This window comes from Rhododendron vialii, chromosome 10a, assembly GCF_030253575.1.
Source record: "Rhododendron vialii isolate Sample 1 chromosome 10a, ASM3025357v1".
In the NCBI taxonomy this organism is placed as follows: domain Eukaryota; kingdom Viridiplantae; phylum Streptophyta; class Magnoliopsida; order Ericales; family Ericaceae; genus Rhododendron; species Rhododendron vialii.
Genome location: NC_080566.1, coordinates 13,780,820 through 13,793,078, shown reverse-complemented (window position 1 = coordinate 13,793,078; position 12,259 = coordinate 13,780,820). Strand labels below are relative to the sequence as shown.

Here is a 12,259-nt window from a genome sequence, read left to right as displayed (position 1 = left end):
TCTCGCCAAAAAGTATCATTATTCATTTGGTGACAAATTTTGGATTTCTTTGGTAATAGTGTGTTTTTTTTTTGTTGAAGTGTGATGAGGAAGAAGTCGAAAGTAAAAGATTTGAATTAAAAGAACGACCAATCATTTCATTTTTTTAAAAAAAAAACTAAAGAACCGATCAATAAGTTTTACCAATATATTTGCCATTGCACTTCCACATGTATATCGTGTAGTTGACACAAAGAACAAAATAACAAATTTTCATTAACAAATATCATGTTCACATACTATGCCATTTAATTAACGTTTCCGAAAATTATCGGTTCTATATTCACAACATCTTTTCCTCACCCATATTTTTGGTACTGTAACAAAAGAATATCAACCAAACAGACCCTTAATAATCCTTCCTTCCCGTGTACTTATGATCCTTGAATTTCCTCAAAACCCCATCAATGGCGATATCAAAAGCATCTCTAAATCCCATACTACTCAACCCATCACTCGGAATCCCATACAAAAACTTGGGTATATTCTCAACCACTCTTTCTCTCATCCTCCACACCTCTTCTATATGGTACCCCTCCAATATTTTCCTTACCGAAATCCCGTTTCTAACCTCATTCTGGTCTATAAACACCGAGTAACGCTCCGGATCGGCCGGCAGGAACCACCCCTTCTCGTTCTGTTTGTACGCGGTCTCTTTCCTGAAAAAAACCGGAATTGAACCGGCCAGCATGCAGTCGAACAGGGACCGCCTCGTGAACCCGTCCCCTTTCGTCTGCAAACAGAAGACCGAGCCCAGAAACGTCTCGAGAATCGATGCCGTCCCGTCGACACATCGAGTCTCGGAGCAGTCCACATGCTGGCACGAGCCGGACTCGTTCCGGCACTGGCTCAGTAAAACTCCCGTGAAGTCGTTTTTTACGGTGCCACGTGTTGCTCCCACGAACGTGAAGAGGCCCGTGCGGGTACGGCTGCGGACGAACCTCTGCCACTCTCTGACGTCCGATACGGTTCTGGGGTGGAATTCGGTGGGGTAAGGCACAGCTATTTCCATGCGGTCCGACAGGCTTTTCTCCACGGTTAAACGAAGGACGTTTTCCATTCCCGGCATGTGGATAAAGCGGGACCCCCCTTCGGAATCGGAGTCTGTCGGCCGTCGAAAATCCCACGTCAGCCGTCCCATCGTGATGAAGTGATCTGAGCCGTTGGATCTCTTCCACCACTTCTGACCCTGGACCCACTTCAACATCCTCCCATAGAGCAAATCCCAGTCCCTCGCGGTGTGATTGCGCGACACATGCTTTCCCACCGCGAGTCCAACGTAAAAAGGTATGTAGAACGACGTAGCGGATTCCGGCTCCATCGTTCTGCACTTGTAGTCCAACAGCCTGTTGTGGTATATAATCTCCACCATGTAATGGTCGGTCCAGTACCATGCCGGGGCGAGCTTCTTGGGTACGACCCGGGAGAGCTCTGTCATCGCTCTCGGGCCGTACCCGTTGTTTGATACCGCATCGCATTTTGACGTCTGCGGGTCTAATTTATCGCAATTGGTTAACAAGTCATTGTTAAACATCGCTGGGAGGTCGTACACGTAAACTGACCCGGACGGACATTCTTGGGGATCCGAATTACTAAAATTTGGTCGAGTGGAGGCGGATCGGGCCCGGGTGAGAAAGACGACGAGGAAGATTTGGGAGAGAATGACAACGCAGACGAAGGCTTGACATAGGAGTGGCTTTAATGGGTGGGTGTTGGGAGGTTGAGCTGATTTGGGTTTGCTTCGGATTTCGGATTTTTGCGTGGAATCCCTGAGTAAAGGAAGCTTCATTTATGTGTTTGTTGTGGTTGGAGTATAATGAGGGAGGAAAGAGTACTGGGATTGCGATGGTGTAACGGAGGGAGGAAAGAGTACAGGGATTGCGATGGTGTAACAGAGGAAGAACAGAGGTGAATGGTGTGGAGAGAGAGAGAGAGAGAGAGAGAGAGAGAGAGAGAGAGAGGGTGTAAGGCAAATTCTGGGATTAGACTAGTTATATGAAGAATGGAGGGATGAGCGCTAGAGACCAACAATTATTTCAATAAAGTGAGTGATTACTAATAACTTGGGTATAACCAAAGATGGAACCAGGTCTAGTGGCGGTTGAATGACAAGAATTTTAGAAAATGTAATTATTATATGTAATATATATATATATATATATATATGCTTAATTTATATAGTTTCGCTATCACTAGATTTTTTTAGTATACATTTCGCCACTGTTAGGGTAAAATCATGATTCTGTCTTTGGGTATAACTTGGCAATAAGTTGCCAATGAGTGGCTGGAGCACCTAATAATTTTTCTTCCGTAAATAAAAAAGCAATTATTTCAATAATTTGAGAATAGTGGTTTTTCTTGATGCCCATTTGCCACCTCTTGATGTGTTGGTATCCAGTTCATTTAAAAAAACAAAAAACGAAAGGGAAAATCTCACAAATAGTCCCTCTAGTTTGCACAAGTTTTTATTTTCGTTCCTCTAATATTAATTGTATCAATTTTAACCCTATAGTTTTCATTTCATCTCAATTTCGTCCGTCTCCTTAATGCCGTCAATGAAACAAATTGAATTAAAGGGAAAATTTGTCAGTTTCTCTCATAGAGGGACTAAATTGAGATTTTATGTAAATCAGAGAGACTATTTCTAAAATTTTACATTTTACTTTCGTTTTTTGCAAATAAAATAAAAAAGACCATAAGTAATATATTTGACAATTGAATTATTTTTTATTGGGTAGTCAAACTATATTGAAAAAAATTTATATATCATTTCACATTACAAAAATATTTAAAAAATGTACAAATCAACCCCTTACCTAATGTCTTTGTATCATGTTCTTATTATCTCCTTACTTTTTCACATGATAAAAAAAATGTTCAAAATCCATGTTTATTTGTTATATGAGTGATCTTATGAGTAAGTCCCAAAATAAATACACTTATACCCATATTTTAATGTATTTGATCTCTTAATATTCAATAGTGTTTCATTACTTAATTAAACACAATTACAAAATTTATAAATATTACTGAACAACTTTTTATTTTTAATCATGTGACAAAGAAAATAGCGAGAGTGAAAATTTAATTGAAAAAAAATACAATACCAGACATTTGACATAGGGGTTGCTTTTCGAATTTTCTCATATTTTTTTGTGATATATATAATAAAAACTTTAAAAAATTTCAACATATTTTGATTATTCAATATAAAATGAGATGAGAAATACATTACATATGACGTATTTTAAATTTATTTACAAAAACAAAAGTAAAAATAAAATTGTTGAAATAGTCCCTCTAGTTTGCATGAAATCTCAATTTAGTCCATTTGTGAGGAGAAATGACAATTTTGTCCTCAAATTCTGTTTGTTTCATTAACGCCGTAAGCGAGAGGGATGAAATTGAGAAAGAATGCAAATTATAGGGCTAAAATTAACACAATTGATATTAGAGAGACGAAAATGAGAATTCATGCACACTAGAGGGACCATTTGTTAAATTTATCCCAAAAAAATTAGTAAAAATAAAGAATTGGTATGAACAAAAACGTGAAATAACGTGGCATGAACATTATAGGAGAACAAATGAATCTTACCTACCTACTATAATATACAAAGCTAAGGAGAGCATCAATTTGGTTGTTTGTGACAATTTTTATATATTATACCTAAAGAGCCTATTTGGATTTTGTATTACCCAAATTGCGATTGAAATCCGTGTGTTGTCATGCGAAACATGATCAAAACTTGTTCTTTTATTCGACCTCTAATTAAGGGATTGAGTTTTAGTTTTCTGAAAATGGTTTGAAACGATTTTAGAATGCACTTGAAGTTTCGCTTATTAAAATATGGTATTATTTTTCTTCAATAATCAATCGGAGAATCCGGATATGGAATGGACCATGTTGGTATGAACAGTCTTCGTAATCAATAGATAGAGGCATACAGCTAGTATGACATGGGATGAAATATGTATATTGGTTTTTTAAGAATACGATACGAATCGTAGGATATATCTCGTATTGTTAAGGAAATGAATCCCACATTTTTTGGGAATTGAATGGGTGATCAGTTAATAACATCTGAGATCTCTCCACTCGTTGCCAATTGATTTTGAGATAGACATAAAATTTTTACATGGTATCGGAGCGGAGCCATTCATAAAGTTTCTACACGTATATTTATGACAATTACGTACAATTGGAAAGGAAATTGATTTTAGCACTTTAAAAATTGATGGAGGGGCTCCAAAACGACGTCATTTTATGTATCAACACAGTTCAATTTTAGAGCATCTTTATCAATTTTTGGAGTGCCGAAATCACAATCCTACTGGGAATACCCTTGCAACTGGCAATGTAACTACTCTTCCATATCCCAATCACCGTCTAAGCTCTAAACATGCACTAATAACTGCTGCGGTTTCCACTTCGGCATCAAAAAACTCTCCATTGCTGTCTTCTTCTTCATCTACATGTACACCACTGCTTGTTCCAAAACAACAATGGCCATACATATCGATCTGTGTCATCTTCCTATCAAAATAACCAATAGAAGGTGGTCCATGTCAATTTGCTTCCATCAGTGGTGGTTGCCTTTTCTGTCTCACGGAGGACTTTTTGTCCGGATTTTTAAACTCTAGAAAGAGAGGGCTTTCTTTTTCTTTTTTTAAAGGCTAGAAAGAGAAAGTTTAATAGTGATGTTTTCAGCTCTTTCTGGTCTCTCCAACTTGGCCACTTGAAATCAAAATATTCTTGATGCTATCCAGAATCAGGGTTGTAAACGAATAAAGCAGCTCACGAGCTTGGTTTGGCTCGGCTCGGCTCATTTAGTACTATATGAGCCGAGCTCGAATTTGAGTTTTTGGCTCGTTTAGTGAATGAGTCGAGCTCGGCTCAGCTCAGCTCCTTTGACAAAAGGTCGGCTCCTTTAGGGTGACTCGGCTCAATTAAAGAGGCTCAGCTCGATAAGGGCTTAGCTCGTTAAGGCTTGAGCCGAGCTCGAATTCGAGTTTTTGGCTCATTTAGTAAACGAGCTGAGCTCGAACTCAACAAAACTCGGCTCAGCTCGTTTACTACCCATCTAGAATTCAGTAGAATGAATTTTTATTTTTTTTTGTTAACATATTTATGTTGTGTTTGGATGAGTGTTTGAGAAACTTTTAAAAAAAATTTGGGATTATGAGTGAAGAGAGAAATGAAAGTAATGATTAAAAGTAAAGGTAATGAGTAGAGAGAGATAAAAAGAGAAATTAGAATAATGATTGGAGATAAAAGTAATGAGTGGAGAGTAATGATTAAAAATAGGGGTAATGAGTATTTTTTGAGTTGGAATTTTTTTTTCAAAAAGGGAACCAAACAAGGCATAACTTTTTGGGTTTGAAAATTATGGTAAAATGCAATCGAGGTCCCTTGATTTGGGTACGTAAGGAAAATAATAACTCAATATTTGAGTATGATGTGAGTAAAGGGTTGGAGATATTGACTTTAAGTAGTTTTTACACAAATTTTGATTGGGGTGAAGTTTATTCTATTCTCCAACCACTTGAAATCTAAATCTTCGAGATGCCATAAACAATTCAGTCAAATGATTTTTCTCTCTTGTTAATAAATAAACTATTTGGGTTTGAAACTTTTCGTAGAATGACATCGGAATTGATTTGGTTAAGGAAAACTCATTTGAGTATGACTTGAGTAAAGGGCTAGAGATCAATTTAAGAAGTAATTTTTACTCAAAATTTTGATTGGTGTGAAATTTATATCTTTTTGTTGTTTATATGGCACAAAAAGTAATATGAGAGTGTAAAAAATCTAACATAAATCTGAAACTTAGTCGTTATTGTGTGAGTAAACTCGACTTGTACAAGTATTGCATATGGCCACTCTCTTGCATGTTGTACAAGAAATTGTGATGGAGTACGTGACTATGAACAAGGATCCATGGTGCGTTAATTCACTGCTAGATCTAGGAAATTTATAATGCCACTCCCCAAATTGATCACAATGTCCCTCCTAAAGGGGAATTCAGTTATCAATTATGGGAGTGACATTATCAATCCCTATATGCATGGAATTGATTTCGCCACTCTCGTGGGGAGTAACAATATAAATTTGGGGAGTGGCATTATCAATGGCCTAGATCTATTGCGTCTTGGTAAAACCTACCGAGATTTTTCTCACCTTGATCTGACACTGTCAGAAGTAATTGATTTTGATTAAATTTATGGCAAGATTGATTTATGAAAAGCTTTGTTAAAACTCCTTTAATTCCACAAGTTTTGAAATGTTGATTTTTGGACTACTAACACATTTTGATACAGTTTTGGAAATGAATCTTCAAAAAAGCAATAGTATTGACCCTTGGCCCAAAACTCCTTTTAAATGTGGTCCTTGAATTAATCCCTTTTTCAGTAATTAATATTAAGTTTTTGGACATAAGCTCTTTTGGCCTTATCTATTTTGCTGCTTTCTAGTCCACTTCGGTCCATACATACCAAAGCATGCACCACGCCCATTTAATCACTAGTGGTTGTCCGGTTCCTCTCAGAGGCCAACTGATGGAATGTGATTTCTGTCCGTCATTGTTGACCCTTCGAGCTTTGCAATTAAGGCATACAATCGTTACAAATCATATATATCAAATCAGCATATCATCGTTACAAAGTTGGAGCAGAAGAGATTTTCATTTCATCTCAACAGAAATATTTCCAATTCCAACGGGTCGATACCTTGGCTATGAAAAAAAGGGAAGATGTTCAGCAGTTGTAGCACACTCAGCAATATAAGAGCTATACAGACTCTTACAAAGCATTACAACAATTTAGAAAATCCTTCTCATTTCTCTCTCAGATACTGTATCAAATTGTATTATTTTCTTCGCGAGAGTTTTTGTGAGGTCGCAAATGTATTTAGAAAATAATTTACTAGATTTTTTATTTTATTTTTGATAAAATAGAGAGAGAGAGAGAGAGAGAGAGAGAGAGAGAGAGAGAGAGAGAGAGAGAGAGAGAGACGTGGGGAGTTGAATATGGAGAGAAAAAAAAATCATTCTAGGCTTCTGGAGTACTGTCACGTGATGCCCAAATTAATTTTCCACCACACAGGTCTTTTGAGCCGTAAGTAAGTTTTTACGGAGCCCAATTTCACGAGTCCAAAAGTGTTTTAGACAGTCCAGATTTTAAAAAAAAATTGTTCCCTAGAGGACTACTTTTAAAATCCGAATCGTCCAAAACACTTTTGAACGCGTGAGATTGAACGATGGTGTAAACAACTTATTCATGGAGGAGCTGTGAAAAACTATATCTCATGTCTTTTAATAATGCATAAAATGAAACCAATGCTAGCGTGCATCAAATACAAAATCAAAAAAAAATTGTTAAACTATTTTTTTATCAACTAGCTTTGTGTCTGTTCGATACATGGGCTTTTTTATCCCGTCCATCGAACAGGTACAAATGCTAGTTTTATTCTTAGTGAGAGATCAATGAGCTTTCATTTATCCTTTTGTTCTGTGAACAAGAAAACTTTCTCAATAGAATATTTGTACACGGGCTATAGAACTGGGTTTTGCTCTGTGAGTGATTTTAGAGCTTGGTATATAAACTCTAGCAATTTAGCTAACTCCTCGGGAAAGGTAGTGGGACAGTTGTAAGGTTTAATCGGCACCAAAAGCTAGTTGATTGATTAGTAAAACGGTGACTCCTTAGGTGAGTGTGTAGACACCCCAATCTGACTTACCGATCATTTTACTTTCTTCTTCGGTTTCTTGATTCCCCGATGATGAATCAGGTCGAAAACAGTCTCGAGAACTTGGAATGGCTTGAGTTTGGCATGTGAGGAACCCATCCTTAGCCCTAAAACCCTTGAATCAGAACCTGGACCTTGGGTTTGATAGTCGCGCGACCCACTAGGATTCGCGCGCGATGGTCCATTTGCCAGGTGGTGGTCAAAGTCAAAGCTTTGACCATTGACCCTCGCGGGGTTGGCTGGACCCTCACGCGATGCTCTCACTTCATCGCGCGATGGTCAACACCTGTCAACCGGATGTCACACCTGAAGCAATGATAACTATAATTCTCCCGCCTACTTCTATGATATCTATAATTTTCACCCAGATTGCGTGGTGGTCAGGGGGCTACAGGCCTATGTGACCCCGTTTTCGTCGGCTGAACAGCGTTTTGGGGGGCTCCCCTTGCACCACCTCACCCCCCATTCTCCCATCACCTTTGCCACCCCACTTCTCCACCAAGCAATTGTAACCAGCATTGTTGGCTGGTTACATGGCCTTGGCTAGCCACCAACCAACCCATTCTTCTATAAACCCCCCCCCCCCCCATGCTTCATTTCAAAGGGTTAGAAAATTCTCTCTAAGAAAGAAGAAGCAAAAGCTCAAGCACAAACATCTCATACCACACTCTCTCCTACATAGTCACCTCCCAAGCCTCACCACCTCATTTAAGCCATCTCCAAGGAACTCAAGCAAAGGTATAATATCTTTCTGCTCACTGTTCGAACCCCTGAGGGGGGCTGGCAGGGTCAAGGCTGGTAACCGATACCAGTTCTGGCCCTAAAGCTAGCAGGGTTTCAAGAGCCGTTACCTGGAACACCCTCGTGCGATGGTCCCATACACTCGCGCGACACTTCTGTCTGCGTGAGATTGGACCACGTGGGGAAGGGATCCTGGTCTTTAAGTTTATTGTTGTGTTCATAGTCTTTTTAAAGTCTTTTAAGGAGCTTTAGCTCACTGCTTTGCAAGTTTGCATGTTAAAAATCATCGTTTAAGCCTAGTTCATAACTCCTCTTGATTTGGAATGCTCTTGGGATGCTCTTGAATATGTCTCAGAGCCCTGAGTATGCAAAGCAATTCCTGGAAATCCAGTCTGAACGATCGCGCGCCTGTATGACTCTATCGCGCGATGGTTCTGGGTTTTCCAGGGACTGCCCTTGCATGAGCAGCTTGGCCTTGGCCTCTGTTTAGATACCCCCACTGTTTAGGGGTCGTGTTTTCACAATATTTCTATCTACTTGCAGTAATATTGTTTACTTTCAAGTGCTTATAAACTGCTTGGTTTGCACCTGGGTGAGCACTGGTCCTTCCAGAGCCCAGAAGGGGGTAAAATCCAAAACATTGGTGGAACGTCAACACTCGCGCGAGTGTATGGTAGTGTCGCGCGATGGTTGGCTTGCATGTAGATGGGTTCACGCATGCAAACTGGCTGTTTGTTCGTGCCAAAATCATACACAGCATTGCTTTGATGTATGATCGATGTTTTGAACTTTATTCCATTTATTGTGTGTCATATCACTAATCCATGCCATATCTTATCACATCCTGCAAATTGTTACAGTTTTAATCCCCGATTAACTGTTCCCCGGCCCTAATTGGCTAAAAATTGATTAATCAAACAGAATCGCAAACAAACATTTTCGCAAATGCCTAAGTAGAGACCGATCTCCGGATTGGGCGAGAGGGGTGCCATAAAACCCTTCCCCTCTCGTAACCTGGCTCCCGAACCCAGATATGGTTATGACGGACTGGTTCCTTAAACTTTTTCAAACAAACAGCGCGACAAGTGCTTCGAAATACGGTTCCTTGGGTGTCGGACCTTCAAACCCGAGTGGCGACTCTGTATTTTCGCGAGCGCTTGCTTCCGCGGTTGCGCTCCCTCGACCCGGGCCCTTCGCGTCTCGGAATCCGGAAATTCCGAAGGGCACGCATGCCCACAGTGGCGACTCTACTGGGGATCGAACCAATATTGGTCTATGTTTAGATTTCAATACACTTGAAGAACGATCCCACAAAAGTTTGTCAAAACGGTGAGCTTCGCGCTGCCGAAGGTTGGAGTGGTGATTTAACGGGACCTCGTGTCCGGCCAATCCAATCTGGGACTCTTCCGATTGTTCTCTTGTGTAGTTTCTTCTAAGCATTGACTAAATAAAGTGAGCCAAATTTGAAAAGGGCATTTGCGAATTTGCAATTCTGTTTCAATAATCAAACCTTTTAGCATTCTCATTTGCATCGATGTGGGATAAGCCCCGTTGGATCGTTTTGGCAATCCAGCACGGTTTACAGGAGCTCGGGGACCCCGAATGACCAACAACCTTCGACGATGATGAGTCATTCTACCGTTTGACTGTTGCTCTGCGATTACGCGGGCAGCGGGAGGTATATCTTGGCTCTAGTCCGAGGAACCCGTTACAAGCCAAAACCAGCCTTTGCATATACAAAGCATTAGAACTCTCCAAACTAGGACAGGTACCTACAGGGTAAGATTATTTGCATCTAACCCCCATATACTGTCTATGTGTTACTGCTTTCCCTATCGCATGCACTGTACATACATACCGTTTTGCGTAGGGGCATGTTTAGGGCGGCTTCTAGGTTGTCTCTTTTTCGAGTCTGTCTTATGTTTATTAGGACGCTGCTAGGCCCGATGAAGAGTCATGCATCTTCGCGGTGCATGTTATCAGATTTTCAAAAGTCCTAGGATCAACGAGGCTTTGGGAAATCAAAACTTTCTAAGTCCTTGTTTATATCCCAATTGAAGTTTCAAAGAGAAAACAAGGAACGACGGAAAGGATGCCGTGATGCTCATATCACCCTGGTTATCGTGCGCAGCACGTACACCGCGCAGGCTATGGCACCGTGTCGCCTACGCCGCCCCGGTTAAGGTATCACGTCATCCACCCCGAGTTATTCCGAGTTCAAGGTTGAAACTTCAAGAACGGAAAAGTCAAAGGCTTAGACTATTTTTGACATCTCTTAGTATTATTCGATTCAAACGAGGATACACTCTCGAAAAGAAATCCAAGGATTTTGGCAGCGTCCGAACATCATGAGACAGACTCGTCTGTAGTCTTAGAGTCTAAGGGCGACACTGACGACGATGGCTGCATTATCACTTTTAGTCTTGTGTTTAGAGTAAGGTTGCTGCAGGGCCCTTATCGAACCTTTTTTACAGCAAAGCAAGGCAGGATTCTGAACCATTGCGCCACCAAGGAAAGTATCGAAGCAGAAAGCCAAACCCACTTGAGAACGTCTGCATCAGAATTCCGTTCAAAGGCTAGTCAGGTTGCGAGATCAGTCAGTCACAACGGAAGACTCTCCGTGTTCTCTGTTGGCCGCTTTACGATCAGGATCACCGTCAGTTCTCCAGGAAATTGAATCTCCGGCGTCACCAACCTACCCGTCCTCGTCAAGTTCATCCGGAACCTCCATTATGGCAGATCATCCGCAACCACTGAGTCTCGAAACCATGCTCATGAACATCCAGAACAGCATCGCCACCATGCAGCAAAGGGGTGCTCAGACTGATGCGAATCTCACAAGGCTCAATGACCTTATCAACACTCGTCTTCCGCCAGCTGCAGAAGTGGGAGGCGAGGTCGATGAGGACGACCATGCGGAACCAATCTTTGTTGAAGACCCTAACCATGCAGGGCGGATCATAATTCAGCCCAACCCGAAAGAGGCTCACCCGGAGGCAGCGAATCTGAATCTCGCTGTGGCAAGACCCGTTCTGGATCCTAACATGACTGCTCTCATGGCAAAGATCGTCAAGCAGGAGAAATCTGTGTCCAAATCCGAGAAAATCAGCGCTGGGGGAATTGATTTAGATCGCCTCTGCTTATATCCCAATGCTAAACTCCCTGACAAGTTCAAAATGCCTAATCTCGCCAAGTTTGATGGGAGTGGTGACCCGAAGACTCATCTCTATGGCTATCATGCCGCCATGAAACTCTTGGCTGTTGAACCCGAGGCCATGTCCCAGCTGTTCCCTCAGACTCTCTCAGGACCCGCTTTTCATTGGTTTTTGTCGCTTGACATCGCTAAAAGGAGGACGTGGGAGGACATCGGTGCTGCGTTTATTTTGCAGTATAGTTACAATTCCCAGCTCAAGATGACAACCCGAGAGCTTGAGTCCACGAAAATGGAAGCTAAGGAATCCTTCGCGGATTTTGTCAAAAGATGGAGGACGAAGGCTGCTCAGATGACCGATCGCCCGAGTGAGAGAGATCAGCTCCGAATCATCTCTCACAATCTTCAGCCTGATTATGCTAGGCATTTGGTTCTTGTCCAAGCCTCCTCGAACTTTGATACTTTCTTCGAATCTGGTATGGCTATCGAGGATGCGCTACAAAGTGGGATTCTGTCCAGAGGGGAGTCCTCTAACCCTTCGAAACCAAAGCCCCGGGTCTACTCAGGAAACACCAATGCGT

General features: G+C 41.1%; 1 protein-coding gene across 1 annotated transcript; it reads right to left on the bottom strand.

Annotated features, from left to right (window-relative positions):
• Window positions 1-232: 232 nt before the first annotated feature.
• LOC131304290 (xyloglucan galactosyltransferase XLT2-like) lies at window positions 233-2,371 on the bottom strand. The gene has a single exon (XM_058331485.1). It carries the CDS (start codon window positions 1,826-1,828, stop codon window positions 389-391), a length of 1,440 nt encoding a protein of 479 aa, XP_058187468.1. The 5' UTR covers window positions 1,829-2,371; the 3' UTR covers window positions 233-388.
• Window positions 2,372-12,259: the final 9,888 nt, after the last annotated feature.

What these genes read in the sequence shown, in the direction of transcription:
- LOC131304290 (XM_058331485.1), bottom strand. Translation starts at nt 1,828, where the DNA reads ATGAAGCTTCCTTTACTCAGGGATTCCACGCAAAAATCCGAAATCCGA.